Source organism: Acomys minous (assembly GCF_964271855.1).
Source record: "Acomys minous genome assembly, chromosome: 5".
NCBI lineage: Eukaryota > Metazoa > Chordata > Mammalia > Rodentia > Muridae > Acomys > Acomys minous.
Window position 1 is genome coordinate 7503112 of NC_140494.1, and position 20884 is coordinate 7523995.

General features: G+C 43.8%; 1 protein-coding gene across 1 annotated transcript in view; it reads right to left on the reverse strand.

Annotated features, from left to right (window-relative positions):
* The window catches only part of GDI2 (GDP dissociation inhibitor 2), a 31113-nt gene extending 13978 nt beyond the window's left edge, over nt 1–17135 (reverse strand). The window contains exons 1-3 of the mRNA XM_084783971.1: nt 16933–17135; nt 2831–2938; nt 655–754 (exon numbers count right to left, since the gene is read on the reverse strand). Of these exons, the coding sequence (XP_084640097.1) occupies nt 655–754; nt 2831–2938; nt 16933–16977 (253 nt within the window). The 5' untranslated portion in view covers nt 16978–17135. The remainder of the gene's footprint in view (nt 1–654; nt 755–2830; nt 2939–16932) is intronic.
* Between the last annotated feature and the right edge of the window lie 3749 nt (nt 17136–20884).

Below are 20884 nucleotides of genomic sequence, written 5' to 3' on the forward strand. Positions count from 1 at the left end.
GGCTCATCTTTCAATACCATCTTAGAAAAAGTACAGAGACAACAGAAATTTTATAAGACATTGTAGACCTCAAAAGTACTGAGAAATGTAATACAACGGTAATCTTGAAAGCTTACCAACTAGAGAACCTTTAAATGACCATGTGAGACTCAGCTTCACCTAAGTCAGCACCTACGCACTGAGAAGGAAATGTGCTACCAACATTTACAGTGTTGTTGTACTGCAGCACACCAGACTTGCACACACTAACTGTGTGAAATGTCTATAATTTCTTTTTTTTCCCCCGAGACAGGGTTTCTCTGTGTAGCCTTGGCTGTCCTGGACTCACTTTGTAGACCAGGCTGGCCTTGAACTCACAGCGATCTGCCTGCCTCTGCCCCCAAGTGCTGGGATTAAAGGCGTGTGCCACCACCGCCCAGCCTATAATTTCTTACAAAATGTATACATATTACCATCTTCAATTTGGGTACCTACTGTGCCACATCATGATTTTGTTTCTTTGCAGAGCTATTTACTATAACCCTCTCGCTCCATTCTTGACTCCGTACGCTTTTAATGGAACATATTACTAAATACACTGTTGACACAAACTCCAGGGCCTCAGACTTCCAAACCAGATCTGTACACAGTCCTAATTAGGTTAGAATTCTTTACCATTGGCCATAAGGAACTTGGGGATTAAGTCAACATTCCAGTCTCTTCCTCTCCCCATTGATGCTGGTGGTTGTCCTGGTAGCTTAAATCTTTTGTATAACTAAAAACAGAACAAAAACATCAATAATGCAATAAAACATAACACATCAAAATTTATTGCCAATAATTTTGGTTGAATTTTTAGATAAAAGGCATTTTATTTTACGTCAATAAAATATCTGTCAGATAAACTTTAAGTCAGATAAGGCATTTAGGTCTCAACAGACTGTGATTAAATACAGTAACTCACGAATGCAAAGATAAGCGCTGCAGAAGTCTAATTCCCACTTATTGCAGAATCATTTTAACTCATCCCATCTAATTTTTGCTTCTCTAGCTACACAAGTTAAAAAGAAAAAATAAATGTTAAGGACTTCAAAACCAGATAATTAAAACTAATTCTTGTTAACTTGTAGTTGAGGCTTTACTGAAATACAACTGATGTATAAAAACTGCAATACTTAAACGTATAGACTTTGATGACTGTGAGAGTAAGCACACACCAATGATTACAGCACCAAAGACTACTAAGGATACACTCACCTCCAAGGAGTGCCTCCCACATAATACAGCATGAGTAATCAACAATTTCTTTCAAACTAGTAGCCTGTACTTCTCCAAAGATTTTTAAAAAGGAGACAGGAAAGATGGTGACACTTGTAGACTAAGAGAACAGAGGAGAAACACATACAATGCGGAAACCCTTAGTTCTGGTTTTAAAAACAGAAATCTAGCTGGGTGTGTGGTATAGTCTTTGTCTGTAATCCCAGCACTTGGGAGACAGAGGCAGGTTGATCTCTGTGAGTTTGAGGCTAGCCTGGTCTACAAAGTGAGTTCCAGGACCACCAAGGTTACACAGAAAAGCCCATCTTGAAAACAAAAACAAGCCGGGGGTGGTGGCGCACACCTTTAGTCCCAGCACTCGGGAGGTAGAGGCAGGTGGATCATTGTGAGTTCGAGGCCAGCCTGGTCTACAAAGTGAGTCCAGGACAGCCAAGGTTACACAGAGAGACCCTGTCTCGAAAAACCAAAACCAAAACAAAACAAAACAAACAAGCAAACAAAAACAAATCTACTGAAGACCTAAAAATCACTCTCTGAATTAGTGGAAACATAAATATAGTCTAAATAGTGTTCATTTTCATAAATGTAGTGACAGCACGATGATGTAAGCAATGGGATCCTTAACAGATGGTAGCAGAAACATTTAGGTCAAGAGCCACAGTGTCTTTATTACTTTCAATTGTTCAAAATTATAAGAAAGCTAGGTCTAGTGGCAGACCTGTAATCCTGAACACTGGAAGCCGAAGCTGGGAGACCTTGAGCTCAAGGTCAGCTAGGACTGCGTCAACAAAACTACTAAAAATAAGCACAGTAACAACACCAACAAAATAACCAAATTAAATCAAATGCACCAAAATTTTAACTGCTGGATTCAGACGAAAGGTTTTCTGACACTGGTAATAAAATATTCTCTCAACTTTTCTATGTTCCCAAATAAAAATAAATTTTTGATATAGGTATTAAATTTAATAAGGCAGCGATTTTAATAATCATGAAAGAAGCATGTATTTTATACACACACACACACTAACCCCCTTATATGTAACTATTTTCAAGCTCCAGATAAACAAATTTAGAAAAACTCACTTATGACCCATATGCCTTATCAAAAGGGGAGGGGGGAGAATAGAGCAAACAATATTAAGCTTAGGGTCACAGCTCTGATTTTTAACCCCACAGGTACAACTTTGTAATCTGAAACTATAACAGACTGAGGCAATAAAAACAGGCCAGGTAGTGAGCAATGGCATAACCCTGGAAAACTGGGCGCCCTCCCATTCATCCTAATCTACACTTACAACTCTACAACCCCCAAACATAACAGAGCTGCAGACTTATTAAACAGAATATTTAATAAGCCAAAACTACCAGGCAAGGTGTTCCATGACTTTAATCCCAGCACCCCAAGGTGGAGCACTGTGTGAGCTTACAGCCAGCACCCTAGTCTATACAGGGAGTTCCAGCACAGCCAGGACTGGACCCCTGTGCCCCTGGCAAAAAGACCATCTTCAATAGCTAAAATGGAGACTCGCAAGTAATCCCACCACATAGAGATGTGCTGACACAGACTTACATCTTCCAGCGGCGTTATAGACGCGCTCTCTCCTCCGTAGTACGGGTTCTGGTCCATGTGAAGGACCTTCTTCCCATTCACTGACATTATTCCCGACAGGATACATTCCTAAAGGTAAGCATGTATTTTGAAAAGAAAAGACATATATACATTTAAAAATCTTCTTTATTAAAAAGTGAGCCCACAAACAGAGCGTGGCGATGCACGTCTTTAATCCCAGCACCGGGAGGCAGAGGCAGGTGGATCCCTGTGTGTTTGAGGACAGCCTGGTCTACAAAGTGATTCCAGAACAGCGAAGGCTACACAGAGAAACCCTGGCTTGAAAAAACAACAACAACAACAAAAAAGTGAATTCACAGCCGGGCATGGTGGCACAGGCCTTAATCCCAGCACTCTGGGAGGAGGCAGACAGGTAGATCTCTTGCCTACAAAGAGAGTTCAGGCCAATCAGGGCTCTGTGTGTCCATGTCTCAGGAAAAAACAAAACAAAACAACAACAAAGTAAACTCACTAAGCATTCTCTTAGTAATTAAAACACTCATTCACCAAAGCCTCTCTTGGACTCCAGTGCCCTCCAAAGTGAAAATGAGGTTCCCAACAACAGCACGGACCTGTCAGTCATTCTATTTTTACTGGGCTGTCACTTATATTAATAATGTTAAACCATGGGCGGCCAGAACAAAGGGAGACACTTCCAACTGCATCCTGTCATTCTATTCTCTTCTTCAAAGCATTCACTAAGGCCTTTAACGAGGCATTGAAATTAAACTTAATAAAGGCACATCTGGCCGGCGTGGTGGCGCACGCCTTTAATCCCAGCACTTGGGAGGCAGAGGCAGGCGGATTGCTGTGAGTTCGAGGCCAGCCTGGTCTACAAAGTGAGTCCAGGGCAGCCGAGGCTAGAGAAACCCTGTCTCAAAAAACAAAAACAAAACAAAAGGCACATCTGTAATATGCACCGCTGCATGTAATGAAATGCAGCTCCAGGAAAATCTTCAGTGCCTCATTTAGAGGCTGAACGTAGAAACTCTGTTCCATGAGGTACCATTCTCACTTGAAAAAACTGGCAAGCTGTGACTATTCAGCTCTGGTAAATTTTTTTCAAAAATGAACTTTTAAAAATTGACACATATTGGCTATGGGAAAGGAAGAAGCTCTGAGTACGTCCTGAGTGGGTGTGTACACTTGACTTGAACATGCTCCTAGGAAAATGGCAGACTTCATGTCAGATAGACTTAGGGAAATGGTAAAGTCTTCCCGCCTTGTCCGAGTGTGAATGCTGACAGTGTGTGCAGAAAATGTCCACCACAGATTTTAGCCATCCACTGCTCCCCTACAGAGACAGCTCCTACCGAGTTTTCCTAAGCCTGTCTCCTTGGTGTGGCAATATACCATAAACACTGCATCCTTGTTTATCTGAATGTGACCACGAAGTCTCCTTGTTCAGATGTATGCAATGACTCCATCTCTGTGTAAATCTGCATAATACACACACTGAGCTTCCAGGATGCTGAGGCTTCTCCAGCCTGGGCCAGCCCTGGCTGTCCTTCCTTCATTCCTTACCTCCCAACTCACACCCATCCCTGGAGCCCTAGAAGGATGCAGCAGCTGGAGGCTGGATGTGGATCACAGGTTACAAACACTAGCTGCTCTTCCAGAAAACCAGGGTTATATCCCCAACAACCAAAAAGCAGCTCACAAAATTATGTAACATTTAGTTACAAGAGACATAACTGTCCTTTTCTTTCTTTCTCTCTCTCTTTTTTTTTTTCCCGGTTTTTTGAGACAGGGTTTCTCTATGTAGCCTGGACTGTCATGAACTCACTTTGTAGACCAGGCTGGCCTCGAACTCACAGCGATCCACCTGCCTCTGCCTCCTAAGTGCTGCAGTTAAAGGCATGCGCCACCACGCCCGGCTCCATGAGCACCAGTCAAGTACATACTGGTGCACAAGGAAAAGAGAACAAACACAGAGAAACTCTGTCGGGGGGGGGGGGGGGGGGGGGGGAGGGGAGAAAGAAAGAAATATGGATGCAGTTTGGGTTTCGTATTGTAATTAGTCTTTTTTAAATTGTCACGTTAAGTTTTTGTGTAAATTAACAATATAGTCACAAAAATCTGAAAGGCAATTAAAATATTCCTGCCCTTCCCAAATATACATTTGTGAGGGACCTGGTTTTCCATACAAACTTAAGCTCAGACAAATACACCAAGAACAGACACAGACAGAAATCTGATTTCCAAGGCAGACATAAAAGAAATTCGCAAAAAAAAAAAAAAAAGACAAAGTTTCTCACCCTATAAGTTTAATTTTCAAAAATTATATACAATACGTATATATTCTACTTAATAAAATTGTCATTAATGTTAAAATGTAATGTGCTTGTTTTAAAATTATATGATCAAATATTTTTATTTCTATTGATTTTTTAAAAACTTCTTTTCTTGGTGGAATACTAGGCAGGCATTATCCTAGCCTTGTTTGAGTTGACTTTGAATAATGGTGATATAACATTCACAAGCAACAGATATTTGATGTCTTCAGGTGTAGGGGTATGTGTATTACACATGAGTGCTTTATGAGCGTACTGGAATACAGCATGCACATCTGTGTGTATGGAAGCCAGAGACTGGTATTACGTCTCTCTCTCTCAGTTGCTAACTACCTTAATTTTTTGAGAAAGGTCTCACCCTGATTCAGCTACTACACTTCCCAGGCTTCCACATGATCGGAGCTCACCGCCCCCACCCAGCTTTTTACATGGACGCTGGGGACGGAACTTAGGTGCTCGTGCTTCACAACCCATTGAGTCATCTCGGCAGGCCCCAGCATCCTCAGTACTTAAAACTGAGGCTGCCAATGCAGAGCACTCACTTAACACGCATGATACACTGGGGTCAATCCCTACTATCATTATGAAGGAGAAAAGAAAAGGTAGTTTTTTGTTTTTTGGGTTTTTTTTAAAGATTTATTTATTTAAGTATACAGTGTTTCACCTTCATGTATGCCTGCCCACCAGAAGAGGGCGCCAGATCTCACTGTAGATGGTTGTGAGCCACCATGTGGTGGTTGCTGGGAATTGAACTCAGGACCTTTGGAAGAGCGGGTAGAGCTCTTAACCACTGAGCCATCTCTCCAGCCCCCAAAAAGGTAAGTTTTTAAAATCCCACGGGCTAGAAAGATGGCTCAGCAGTCAGGAACAATTGTTACTCTTCCAGAAGTCTGGTTCCTAGCACCAATATAAGAGAAGGCACAGCTGCTTCTTGCTCCTATGCTAAAGATCACCCTCAGGCTGGAGAGATGGCTCAGTGAGTGGTTAAGAGCACCACCTGCTATTCCAAAGGACCCGGTTCAACTCCCAGCACCCACATGGCAGCTCACATCTGTCTGTAACTCCAGTTCCAAGTGATCTGACACCTTCACACTAATGCACATAAAATTAAATATTTTTTTTAACTGCACTCCTCTGGCATATACTCACAGAGACTTACACAGAAAGAAAAGCTTTAAGGAAAAAAAAATCCCAAGACCAGACCTAAGGAAGAAGCATCTAAGATAATCCCCCAATAAACTGATAAGTTATAAATGATCACTCTCCAGTAAATAGGAATAAATAAACTAGGTAAACCAAATCAAGATGGAAACAGAATCAAGAGCAGCAGTGCACACCTGTAATCCCAGCACTCTGGAAGGAAAGGCAGGAGGATCTCTGCTCTGTGAGTTCGAGGCCAACCTGGTCTACAAAGCAAGTCCAGGACAGCAAAGGCTACACAGAGAAGAAGCCATGTCTAAATAAATAAATAAATAAATAAATAAATAAATAAATAAATAAAATAAAAATCAAGAATGCAGTAAGAAACAAAGATGAGAAATACATTCACTCAAGGTCTTATGCTAGGGTTGCTTTACAGTTAAGATAAAGGAAATTGCACAAATCTGTAACAGCTGCTAGTATCCATCAAATCTGTCTACAAGGCCCTAATGAGCTCAACAGTACAATCAAATCCCCCATTGTTTAACATATTTCCTTTTCTTCCGTTCAGACAAGCTTCACTATTGCCTCTGTAATTTATTGACTATTATTTTTGAATGACTTAAACTGCTTGCCATGAAGTTAACCTTTTGCTGAAGATTGGATTGCGCTGTGTTCTAGAATGTGTGCCAACATGAGCACCTTCCCTCTCACTCTCAGTCTAACAGAGAAGATCGATTTTGTTTGTGAGCTTTGTAAATACATAGTCATTCTGTATTTCATTTTCTTTATTCTTTTTTTCTTTTTTCCTTCGGGACAGGGTTTCTCTTTGTAGACCAGGCTGGCCTCAAACTCAGAGATCCACCTGCCTCTGCCTCCCCCAAGTGCTTGTATTTAATTTTCAACCTGGTATATTTTATTCAGCATCACTATGCTGGTTACTCTTCAAGGTTGACATGACTGCATTAAGAATCATCTAGGGCTGGAGAGATGGCTCAGAAGTTAAGAGCAGTAACTGCTCTTCCAAAGGACCTGGGTTCAAGTCCCAGCACCCACACTGCAGCTCACAACAACTGTCTTTAACCCCATTTTTAGGGAATCTGACAGTCCTCACAGACACAAGCAGGCAAAACACTAAAGCACATTTAAAAAAATAATCTGTTGATGTTCTGAGTTCAAGGCCAGCCTGGTCTACACAATGAGTCCAGGACAGCCAGTGCTACACAGAAAAACCTTGTCTTGAAAAAACAAAACAAAACACAACAAAAACAAAAACACCTCAAGGTGTGTCTGTGAGGGCGTCATTGGGGAAAAAAGGCCTGCCCTTCATCAGGGAAGAATGGTGCGGGCATATGACATCGAAGGAGGAAAGGAGAAACCACCAGTAAAAGCATACTTTCTCTCTGCTTCCTGTCTGTCACCATGTGGGCTGCTCTGCTTCGTTATAGTCTCCCAGCCATTACGGCTGAAGCCTCTGAAAATAAAATGTTGTGCTGTTTGTCAGCTCTTCTGAACGCTAACACACTGTGTTTAAAAGATGGACTGAGGAGACAACTTGTCCCATAATTCTTCCAAGCAAAAGGACCCATATTAGAGCCCCAGATCCACATGACCAAAGTCAGTCGTAGCGGCACACAGTTTTATTAACCTCAGTGCTGGTGCGGGGATCAGGCAGATCCCTGGGCCTCAGTGAGTTCTGGGCCAGTGAGAAACCCTATCTCAAAACAGGAGGACAGTGCTTAAGGATTGGCAGCTTGTTTGTCCTCTGCCTTCCTCACACATAAGATATGCTCATGATGATGATGATGATGATGATGATGATGATGATGATGATGTGCCTTTTGACAGTGTCTCACTGTGTTTCTCTAGCTGGCCTGAACTCAGTATTTAGACCAGGTTGTCCTTGGAACCCAAGAGATCCACTTCCACCTGCTTCCCAAGTGCTAGTGTCAAAGGTGTATACAGCCTGTAACAAGAATCACGAACATGGCCAAGTCTGCTGCCAGACGTAACTACAGGTGTACCACGACACTTGTTTGTATACAGACTGCCTGAGACTATCTTCCCAGTAACAGAACAGTTGTGACAGAGCCCACATGGCCTGCAAAGCCTAAAATATCACTTTCTACCGAAAAGTGTTGCATCCTGCAAGCAGAGGAGCTCATGGTATATTGGCCATAATCTGCCAGCTTGCTCTGGAAGCTCCCAATGGTTTGATAAAACAACCAACTGAGACCATCTCATGGGCTGCTTGGGAAGGGAGGGGATGAAAATCTGCATTTCTCACAAGTGCCAAGGTGATGGTGATGAAGCTAGCCAAGGACTCATTTCCAAGGAGCAATTACTAAAGTGGTATTTCTCAAGTGACAGTCACCTGTCATTCTGATTCATGTATCTGCCTGAGGGACTTTCTTAGTTTCTGGTAAGTTCTTGGGTGCTGCAGAAGCAGCTAGTCTAAGGAACTACATTTCTGATAAAGCAACAGAGGACTCCACTGAATGAATACACCACGGGAATGTGCGTACTTTACATATCTATTCTCTGGGTGGGCCTCTGACTCCCAGTTCTTGACTAGCTAAGTATTGCTCTGTGGCCACTTTCACATGGCCCTTCAGGTGCGCCATTTGTTACTGTGGCATCATGGAAGGCAGACAGTGCCCACCAGCTTTCCATTATGACTGCAAACTCACTGCTTCAACAGTATGTGAAGCCGGGCGTGGTGGTGCCTGACTTTAATCCTAGCACTCGGGAGGCAGAGGCAGGTGGATCCCTGTGAGTTCAAGGCCAGCCTGGTCTACAAAGTGTCCAGGACAGCCAGAGATACACACAGCGAAACCTTGTCTCAAAAAACAAAACAAAACAAAAGTATGTGAAGATCCCTATTTCAAGCCTGTTGGTCACTCTGATTAGGATGTGGTTTCCTCGGGGTCTGATGAAATGAGGCCGGCAACACTCTATAACTGACTGATGATTGGTAGAACTTCTTAGAAATAACTCAAATTTTTAGCCTTTCCCCCCTTGTTTGAAATAGTTCATATATAATTACACATACAATTATGTGTGTCTGTATGCAGGTTCAAGAGATCAGAAGAGAGCATCAGACCCTCTGTAGCTGAAGAGGCAGGTCACTGTAAGCCGTCTGGAGGCCAGGAACCAAAATCTGGTCCCCAGCAAGAACAGCAAGCATTCTTAATAGCTGAGGCACCACTCCAGTGCCACTGACTCGGCTTTTAAACACTTTTTACTTTATTTTACATTTTACTTTTTTTTTTTTTTACTTTATCATATGAGTGTTTTGCCTATGTGTATGCATATGCGCTCCTGGAAGGGGCACAGATGGTTGCAAGGCACAATGTGGGTGCTGAGACTCATACCCTGGCCTTCTGCAAGAGTAGCAAGTGCTCTTAACTGTGGAGCCACCTCTCCAGCCCTGACTCGCTTTCTTAAATGGGATTTCTCTTTTTTGTACCACTTTATAAAAGGTCTTTATATATTTTAGAGATGTAAAGTCCTTTATAGGTTATATGTATTGCAAAATAGTTTCCATACTCTCTTAATGTCACACTGATAAAGTATTTTACAAATACAAAAACCAGCCTTAATGTTACTTTAAAAAAACAATACAGGGGCTGGGAGTGGTGGCGCACACCTTTAATCCCAGCACTGGGGAAGGCAGAGAACTCTATGAGCTCGAGGCCAGCCTGGTCTACAAAAGCGAGTCCAGGATAGCCAGGACTGTTACACAGAGAAACTCTGTCTTAAAAAAACTTTAAAACAAAACAAAACAGCAACAACAACAAAAAACAATGCTCTTGTTTCTTTCTCTCACTCTTTTACAATTTATCTTTTTTTCCATACAGGGACTGACTACGTCATTCTGGCTGAAACACGCTATGCAGACCAGGAGGGCCTCAAACTCAGAGATCTGCCTGCCTCTGCCTCTGAGCACTAGTGTTGAAGGTGAGCAACACTACACCCAGCTCCCTTGCTTCTTTTAGAAGCAGAATATATTGTTCATCCCAGTATATGAAAATTAAAATAACAGGTTCTTACATTAAAAAAAAAAAAGTCACATCCTCACTTAATAGACTTCAGGGTTCAATTTCTGAAACAAAATCACAGCAATCTTTGTTGTACAGCCTCTAGAACTTAACTCCTCACACTTCTACAAATAAGCCTGAGCCACTAGGCCATGGCTCCAAAGCATGAAGGCTAAGAACCAAACTAAAGGGCCTAATAATTTAAAAATGTGTCAGACAGCTCACATAATGCCTTGAAAGGTATCATTTAGAACAAATACCTCTAGACCTTGTTTTGTTTTTAAAATATGGGTTCTGGGGATGGAACCCATGTCCTAGTTTTTGTACAAGCAGGACACTGACAATATTCCCTAGCTTGCACAAGTTTTTATTCTTGGCATTAATGTTTGTACGCACATAGATATCATGGGGTAAATGTGGAAGTCAGAGGAAAACTTGAAAGCAGAGAACTGACTCTCAAATCCTGTGGATCCCAGCAATCAAACTCAGGTCCGTAAGGCCCGGCAGCAAGCACCTCTACTACCCACGAAGCCACCTGCTCCAGCAGTCCCTACACCCTTCTCTTTCTCCTCCCCAACTCCCCCCAAGACAGGGTTTCTCTATGTGGCCTTGGCTGTCTTAGAACTCACTCTGTAGACCAGGCTGGCCTTGAACTCAGAGATCAGGCTGCCTCTGCCTTCCAAGCATTGGGATTAAAGGCGTGCACAGCAGCCACATCCACAACCCAGACCCCCTACATCCTTTTATAAAGCCCAATTTGCACTGTTCTCTTTAACCAGAAAGTATTCCTTCTGTTACTCAAAGCTTATCAATACTTCTTTTATTGGTTTGTTTTGAGACAGGTCTATGTAGCCCTGGCTATCCTAAAATTCACTATGTCGACCAGGCTGGCCTTGAACTCAGAATTCCCTAGTGCTGGGATTAAGGGGTATACCATCACGCCAAGCTTACCAATACTTTTAAAAGTCAGTTAACCTCCTTTTATAAAGTTTCTGGGGATTCTATCTGATGCTCCTTTATTGTTGCTGTTGTTGTTTAGACAGGGTCTCACTCTGCAGCCCAGGCTGGCTTCAAACTCCAACCTTCTGCCTGCAGCCCCTCAGTACTGAGAGTATATGGATGGACTAGACCCCTCAGCTCCTACATTTACTCTTATATATATAGTTATACTCGTTAAAATATATGCATATACTCTTATTATTATAGTTTTTCCTCCACAGGAGAATACACTACTTACTTACAAACAGGAAGCTTCTAAGTTTACCTTTCACGTCTCATAACAGACTGCATTAGTCACAGATAGTTAAAATAACTGCAATTTGAGTCTTCAATCAAGTAGAGAGATAATGGCAACTCATGTGAATTAGAACATTAACCATATTAATCCAGAGTAGCCTTTTAAATCAGATGCCACTTGAAATGTGACAAAAATCAGACATCCAAAACAAACACCTTCCTCTATCTGTATGTATGCTTAAGAGCAAATCTGAACTGAAAAGTTCTGCTTGCAATGTTTACATCTTCTAGGCTAATTACTACAAGCTGCTCCCTGATCCCTGGGAACAGGTGTTTCAAGTTTCTGCTTTTTTTTTCTCTCCACATTTTTGAATATTTGCGTACATAAGAGTTTGTTTGGTTACTGTTTTTAATGTTAATGTTTGAGACAAAGTCTCATTATGTGTGTAGCCTTGGCTGGCCTGGAACTCTCTAGTAGACCAAGCTGGCCTCAAATACTGTCCGATTCAGCCTCCTCAGCCACCCAAACGTTGGGATTAAAGGGTTAGGGTTAGGTGTTCTGCTGAGAGTCACTGCTCTGATGCTAACTAGTCGGCTGTGGAGTAGCTGGTAGGATAGGATGGAGGTGCGGGGACTGGCTGCATAGGGCAGCTCCCAGGCACCTGGGGTAACTGTAGTTACTCTGTCCATACCCTAGGCTGGGCTGGTTCTAACCCCGTGCTAGATTGAGGTTGACTAGTCTCAGCGGGCTTGTTACCATCCTGTGCTCCTGTAGGCGGGGTGGCTGCTGGCCATAGGCTGAGTAGGCAGGCTGGGTGCCATAAACAAACTGAGCTGCCTAAGATGCCTAGGTTGTGGTGACTGTAGCAGTGGTGGTGTCAGAAGCACCAGTGCCATATCCTTGGTCAGGCCTGCTGTATGCCTGGGGCAGCTGGAGGGGTATGACCAGTGGGAGGCTGTCCTTGAGAAGGCGCATATGCAGTCTGCCTGTAGGTGGCAGAGGTCTGACCCTGGGTACCTAACATCAGTAGGCTGTCCATAGGCTCCATAGCTTTGTGGCCCATATGCCTGGGTAGTCTGTGCATATCCTTGAGCTGGCTAGGTGGTATAAGCACTGTAGCTCAGCTGGGCTGCGGCTTGGCTGTAGGTACTGTGGATGCCATTTTCTCTCCTTCCTCCTCCTCTTTTTTTTTTTTTTTTAAGCTTTTGGAACCACTGGTCCTGTGATCACTACTGAAGAGAACACAAAGTCCTTTGTCTACACAACTCTCACACCTAAGGCTTTCAAGACAAAATATATATATGAAATTTAAATTACATTTTAAGAATCTTCAAACCAAGCACAAAACCTAATATTTTGCAAGTATGTTTTAATAAAGAGAAATGGTAGGGAGAGTGTTCTGAGATATAAAATCATTTTAAACATATAATGCTGAGAATGAGCTGCTTAAATATCAAAGTATAAGTTTCTATTCATAATTTGTAGGCTTATTGTGTAGAAAACAAAAAAAACCTTTGAAAGTACAAATGGCTGTGGAGTTGGCTCTTTTCAAATAAACTAATTCTAGCACAACTCATTGATTTATTACCCAGTGCATATGAGTTGTGTGCCAATTATGTGGTAAAAGTCTGCTTACACACACTCAAAGCATAGACATGCACAAGTTGCCAGCCAACCAACAAAGAAGAGGTTGGAGGCAAAAACAAGACTGAATAATTCAAAAGGCAAAGCAGCCTGAGACTAGTTAAAGGGGCTGAAGTGCCTATGAAGCTTGCTAGGAATTGATGCATTCATTATGTCATGGCACAAAAATTAGTCCTTATAAAAAACTAGTTATCAAGAAAACTATTTTCCTTACTTTGACATCATTAGAAAGGCCTGTCTACAAACTATACTTGGGGGGGGGGGGAGGGAAGGGGAAGGAGGAGGGAGAGGGGGTTGCTACTACTTTTTTTCTTTTTCCAGAAAGGTTTCTCTGTGTAGCCCTGGCTGTCCTGGGACTCTGCAGACCAAGCTGGCCTCAAACTCAGAGACTGGCTTGGCTCTGCCCTGCTCCCTGACAAGTGCTGGGATTAAAGGTGTGCACCACGACCAATGGCCTTTAAAGCAACAACTCTCAATGTTAGACAATTACACAGAATCTGCCACTTCTCATAAAAAATTAAAGGTCTTCTTTATTAAAGTACTTTCAAATATCTGTGGGCTAATTTGAGTTTAACTGATAGAAAACAATGCCAACACCAAGCTAGAAACATAGAAAACCCAACAATTTCTTTGAAAGTAACACGGTCTCTGAACTCAAAGCCCTTGATAAACCAATATCATGCAGCGTTTGGTCTCCACCCTTTTATTAGGTTCTTAAATCTGCAGCGCAAAACATCTACAAGCCAAAGTTTAATGGTTTATCCACTCAGATATTTGAAATTACTTCTAATTCGAGGCTTTTAACTTTGACAACAAGTCTCTTCAAGATTTAACCCAATTAAAGATTTCACCTGTTGGGCCCACTGGCACGCACCTTTAATCCCAGTATTTGGGAGGCAGAGGCAGGCTAACTGCTGTGAGTTCAAGGCCAGCCTGGTCTACAAAGCAAGTCTAGGACAGCCAAGGCTACAGAGAAACCCTATCTTGGGGCGGTGGGGGGAGGGGGGTGACGGGACGGACACACACTTCACCTAAGTCCTACTAGTATCATTTCTTATTGTCAGTATCATCCTGCTATTATTGCTTCTGTCAATGACAGCCCTAAAGTCACCATCATGCACTGATTCCCAGTATACATCTCTGAAGGTGTATTGAGAAACACAAGAAACACAGCTGTAAGACAGCAGAAAGTATTCTAAATGCTATGTCTCCACTACTCATCAAAAATGCACAATTTGGAGTGAAAACTTAAACATAAAGTGTTATTTTGTTAAACAGAATGTGCTATCTTTGATACAATCTGATGCTTCTACACTAGGCATACAGAAACTTGCAGAATGACTCTGAGCTCATGTATCTACACTTATGTGACCTTATTAATGGCCAAATAAGAAGTATTAGCGATGACAATACAAACTGGAAATAACTGGCTCTCAATAATGTGCTGGAAGGCTCAGGACCCACTGACAGGGCAAAATCCACCACAAACTACTTATTATGCTTGGAACCCCAATTAGGCACTTAAAAAGTCAGAACGTGAGCGGGTGTGGTGGCCATGCAGAGGCAGGCTGATGGCTGTGAGTTGGAAGCCAGTCTGGTCTACAGAGAGAGTTCCAGGACAGCCAAGGCTATTACACAGAGAAACCCAGTCTCAAAAAGCCAGAAAGAAGAAGGAAAAAAAAAGTCAGAACTTGCAGCCTCCCCTGGTAGAGTGATTCACTGAGGCACAGCTGCAGCTACTGGGTGTGACGATGGTGCACGCCTAGTAATCCCAGCCCTGGAACGGCAGAAGGAGAAGGAGCTCTTTAGAGTTCAGGGCCAGCCTGATCGACACAGGGAATTACAGGACAGCCAAAGGTACATAGAAAGACCTTTCCTCAAGGAAAGAAGGAAAGAAGGAAGGAAGGAAGGAAGGAGAAATTTAGTCATTCAAGGTAAGTAGATGGCTTTCTAGATCCACAATGGAGTCTACCTGGGAGTCTTCTCTTGGAGTAGGCACACAAGTCTACCAAGCCTCGAGCAGGACATCTTGGCCTTGTCTTTCATCCCAATACCCAGGAGGCAGGGATAGGCAGAACTCTTGAGTTCCAGGTCAATCAGGGCTACATATTAAGACCTTGTCAGAATAAAATAATCTCGTCTAGCAAACATCATTAATCACTGTAAAGGAAAAATATAAACTTTTCCTAAAAGCTTAAAAAAAAGTGGATAAAAAAATCAATAAAAATTTGAATGTTTTCTCTAAAAAAGTTATCTCAGGATGGTTTATCTTAAAAAGATATTAATTTGTTCCTGAGATGTGAACACATTTCAACAAATTCGAAAGCCACGGATTTTATTAAATGACCCTGACATATGAAGTGACACTGTATGGGATACATCCATCAGTGTTCCTGATGAAGTAATTCAGTCATAATTACACACACACACACACACACACACACACACACACACACACACACACACACCTGATAGTCAAAACAGTTGGTTCTCTCTCCAATCAGTTTTTTTGCAAATGATCAGCTTTTTTCTTAAACAATGGTGGGGAGGGGCACAAGATACAAAAACCTATCTATGTTTACCAAATCATCTTGGCATCTCTAAGCAGACAGATACCCATGAAAATAAATATACTGTAGCATTAGGTGCCGCCTTACATTCATGTACCACCAGTACATTCACTAGCCTGGCTGAAGTGTAGTGCAGAAGGTTTAACCTCCCCTCCTCAATCAACTTCTTAAGGGAAAACATCAAGAAACGGTGGTGGCACACAATAAACCAAATAGAAGGGAAATGTGGCAAGGTCCAGGCGTGAAGGTGTTTAGAAGACAAGTTTTGAGAAAATTCATTTCCCATTCTGAAAGGATGAGGGGGCAGTAAAGCAATTAAAGCTTATTAATCAAGGGGATTTGAGGCCGGGCAATGGTGGCGCACGCCTTTAATCCCAGCGCTTGGGAGGCAGAGGCAGGTAGATCGCTGTGAGTTCGAGGCCAGCCTGGTCTACAAAGCAAGTCCAGGGGAGCCAAGGGTACACAGAGAAACCCTGTCTCGAAAAACCAAAAAAAAAAAAAAAAAAAGGGGGGGGGTAGGGATTTGGGTTATTGGGGTGGGGGTGATGTTTTGTAAGAAAGACGTTTCATTATTTTCTCTAGAAACTTAAATTGGCCAAACTCCTGGACAATTACCAATCAGCGGTTATTCTTCTGCCTGGCTTTCCAAGCCGCTACAGCTCGTCACATAGGAAATCCAAGCGCCAGCAGCGACTCCCTCCCGCTCCGTTCAGGGCTTGCCTGCTTCCAATCGGGAGAGGTCATCCACCCAAAAGGGAAGTGGAAGGAGCACAAGCTGGGGTTTTTTTTGTTGTTGTTGTTTTGTTTTTTTTCCTTTCCTCTGATTCTCTCCGGCTGTTCGGCGATTCTGCCCTCAACTTCCCAACGGGCAGGCTTCCCAGATACACGTCCCGAGTTCCCCATCCTGGCTTTTTCCTAACACACCCGGACGTCTTCAAATCAGTGCATCCCAACAAGCCAAGATCCCCCTCACCAGACCCAACACGGACGAGGGGGACGGTCCCCAAGGGGGTGCAGAAACGGGCTGTTCAGGCGCGGGCGGGGCTAGCTCAGTGTACACCGAGGGGACCCGCCCTCGCCCCCGGGTCCGGCTGGGGCCGGACCTACCCGTCTCCCCGCCGCCCACCGCAGCTCTCACCGTCAGGCCGGTGCCCAGCACGATCACGTCGTATTCCTCATTCATGGCGGGGAAGGGAGCGCACGCAGGGGCTTGGAGGCCACCGTAGAGAAGGGAGCGAGAAGTCCGGCCGCTCTGAGGCCCCGCTGGGAAAGGGAAGAAGCGAGGAGAGGAAAAAACGGAGCAGACTAGGAGGCGAGGCCGGCCGCCACCTCAACGGGAAGAGAAGAGCCGGGAGGGGAGGGAGGGGAGGCGGGGAGAGCGCGGGGAAAGGAGAGCGAGCTCCCGCAGCCGGGGCGGGGCGTGCGAGAGGCCGCCGGAGCCGTCAGTCACGAACCGCCTGTCCTCTCATTGGCGTATCTCCTGCTCGTCCCGCCTCCCCCACTTCTCCCCTCTCGCGAGAGAAGGGCGGGGCGCTGCCATCTTGGCTTCCGGTTTGCTTTTTTTTTTTTCCTTTTTTAATTTCATCGTCTTGTGCCACAGTGGTCGGGGCGGCGACTGCGAAGCCCTGGCGTAGAGTTGAATAGGAGGAACAGGGCGGAAACTGCGGCTGGGCTACCACGTGCCTGACTCCCGCGGCATGGTGTGAGCAGGAGCTCGCTAGTCCTCAGGCCCGGGAACACGAACTCCGCCCTTGGGACTTTGAGTGGGATGTGCACCGCCCGGTGCGTGCGGGGCCAAGTCGTGAGAACCCCAGCCTCTTGGAGGGTTGGCAGCCTCGTTGCCGCTGCAGCTTGGCTTCTGCCCCTGCCCGCGGGCCTGGGAGGAGCTCAGAATTGTCGTGTGCCCTGTTTTAAACTTGTATGGTTCTGTTCGAACAAATAAATGTGTTCTAATCCGGTATTCATACTTTATGTAAAAATTGGTCCAGAATGGCCTTACTATAATAAAGATCTGCGTTCTAGCTTGAGATGTAAAGCAGGTTATAAAATTTAAGAGTAACCAAGCAACTGGGACGCAGCCAGTCCCAGGATGAAGGCTGCCAAAGCATGCCCATAAAAGGCAAATGCTGAATTGCAGTATTGAGGTAACTTTGTATGTTTGCTGTTTCCACCTCTACCTACAGTTAACCACACTGAGGAGTGGGGGAGGGGCGGCTTTCTGAACCGTCTTTTGGTATGCTGCCTGGTTCTGGATGCTGTTCCTTGTTAGAACCTCGTTAAATTAATTTCAGTTTTTTTGACAGCAGAGTTGTCAATATCCAGAGGAGACCTTTCAGTAACCCTCAGGACCATTAAAGCAATATTTGCAGGTCCTTTGGACCTCAAGCTCCACTGGCTTTGAATCACCATATTTATTATCAGCCAACTTTCCCTTTACCTCCACCTTTTACTAAATTGGATTGATTAAGTGGTCTCATTTGTTAGCTGAGTTAGAATCAGAACTGTTTTTTGAGTCAAACTGGAATGCACAGTTAAAAGGGTTGAATCCACATAAGGGCCTTGAGCAGATACTTTTTAAAAACTTTATTTGGAAAGAAGCAATTATTTTATAAAAGCTCTTTCCAGCTCAAGAAGTCCAGGACTTCTGGGAAGGCAGCTGAAGTTTATTTGTTACAACCATGAATACAAACTTTGTGTAATTTGGAAGGACACAGGTTAATCTAAGCAAACAGCTTGGAAAAGCAGTGGTAAGGTGGAAAAGGATTTAGAGAGAATTATTTTCAAGGGAAAGAAAAAAAATAGGTCAACAACCTTGAAAAATGAAAGAATGTAGCTCAGTAGAGCAACTGCCTAGGATGCACAAGGCTGTGGCCTGGCTGGTTGGAATAATAATTTCATGCCTAGCACTACCAACAAAATAAAATAAAAAAATTTTAAAGTAACTTTTCAAATTCCCTGCCTAAAAAATAAATTATGTTTTTAATAAGGATGTAGAAGACTCTAAAAGAGTCAGAAGCTGTGAGCTGATAAGGTGGCTCAGTGGGTAAAAGTGCTTGCCACAAGCCTAGCAACCTGATTTCACTCCCCAGAACCCACCAAGGCGGAAGGAAAGAATCAACTCCACAGCCACCCTCTGGCCTCCACTCACACCCACACATGCAGGGTCATCACAGATGCTTACAATAGTAAGGAATACAAATTGATAAGGGCTGGCACTCATACCTTACATACAGGCTCATACACACATACTTAAAATAGTAACAAACACAAACTGAAAAGGGAATCAAAGGCTGTTTCCTTGAAGTTTTCTTTGGGAAGGCGATGAAAAGTCTGAGCAGCACACTCAGGACCTCAGCTTTAACGAACCCATGACCATTCCCTTTAGCTGTACCTAATACTCTGATTCTACTAACACTTTTATATAGCGTCTTTCCCTTTCAGACAGTCAAAAAAGAGGCAGGCATGCCTTATGAAAGAAAACTTCTGACCAACCAGGCCTTTGTGCATATTGTCCGTGCTCTGAGGCAGAGCTTGCAGGCATCATGGGAGAATTTCCAAATCTAAAAGAAGCCTTCAAGATTTTACTAAGTATTGCAAAAATTCCTTCCCTTGTAGACCTCTAAACACTTTCTACCCCCTCCTACAGTCCTAAAAACAAACCAAAGTGTAATTCCATAAATTGTGTGTGTGTGTCTCGAACCATTGAGTTTATTAGGCTTATTTACAGAGCAGTGGGTGAGGCATTTGGGGAACACAGAAAAGTCTATACTCACCACTCATGGAGACCCTGCCCCTTACACACACACACACACACACACACACACACACACACACACACACACAATGTTAACTGTGTGGATGGAGTCTCCTCTCCTCATCCCCATACACCTCAACCCTTCTCAGAGGGACCACCCTCACCCCCATCCCCAAGGTCGCCTTCAGTTGAGGCAGAATTGCACATGACGGGTTGGGAAGGATGCCTGGATACACAGATGACAGTCTTTTGGTCCTCCCCACCACCTCCCTCCAAAAGCGAATGCCTTCAACCAGCTCATCTGTGAGGATCTCTGGCAATCAGGCCCAGTTAAACTCCTGAAGATGGTGTCAGTTTAGCTTGGAGGATGGTCCTACGCCACAGTAGTTTAGATCTTGTCTGCTTCCGAAGGATTGGGTTTAGCTTTGACTGAAGGTCTTCAGCGGGTGTGTAGTTCTGAGTCCAGAGGAGCACTTTTGCCATGTGAACACAGAGCTTAAGGCTCTGAGACTTGGCTACAATTCAAATGGTAAGAGTTGTGATGAGGACTGAGGGATGGCTCAATCGGTAATGTGAGTCGATCCCCAAAACCCACATCAAAAAGCCTCTGTGGTGGCATGGGCTTATAATTACAGCACTGGAGAGGTGGGGACAGGCATGTCCCTGGGGCTCGCTGGCTAGCCTGACTACACAAATCCATAAGCCCCAGGTCCCAGTGAGACTGTGTTGTGGAGAAAAAGATAGTTTGCTCCCGAGGAATAGTGCTTGAGGTTGGCCTCTGGCTTCCACAGGCACGTGCTGCATATGCAGTCTCATACATGACTACGTATACACGTAAGAACTTAGAATCAGGCCTCAGGCGGAGGGTGGTGGGTCACACCTATAGCCCTAGCACTTGGTAGGTGGAAACAAGAGGATTAGGAGTTAAATGTCATCTGCTACAAATCAAGGTCCAGGCAAGCCAAGGCCCTGTATTTTAAAAGAACAGGTTCCTTCCCTTTCCCTGGTGTCATTTCCTGAAGACCTGATGAATTCTCAAATACTTTGACCTGAAGAAAATAGACTCTGGTATAATACATTAAAACAATATAATGTAACGGACAATGGTGGTGCACACCTTTGATCCCAGCACTGGGGAGGCAAAGGCAGACAGATCTCTCAGTTCAAGGCCAGCTTGTAATACAAAGTTCCAGGACAAGGCTACACAGAAAATCCCTGTTTCAAAAAAAATTGTTTTAAATAATGCTTATATACCAGAATTTGGGAGAGTGGGCACTGCGTGAGGCTCTATTGAAGGTATAGACTGTTGAAGTTATTTTTATAAAACTACAATGGA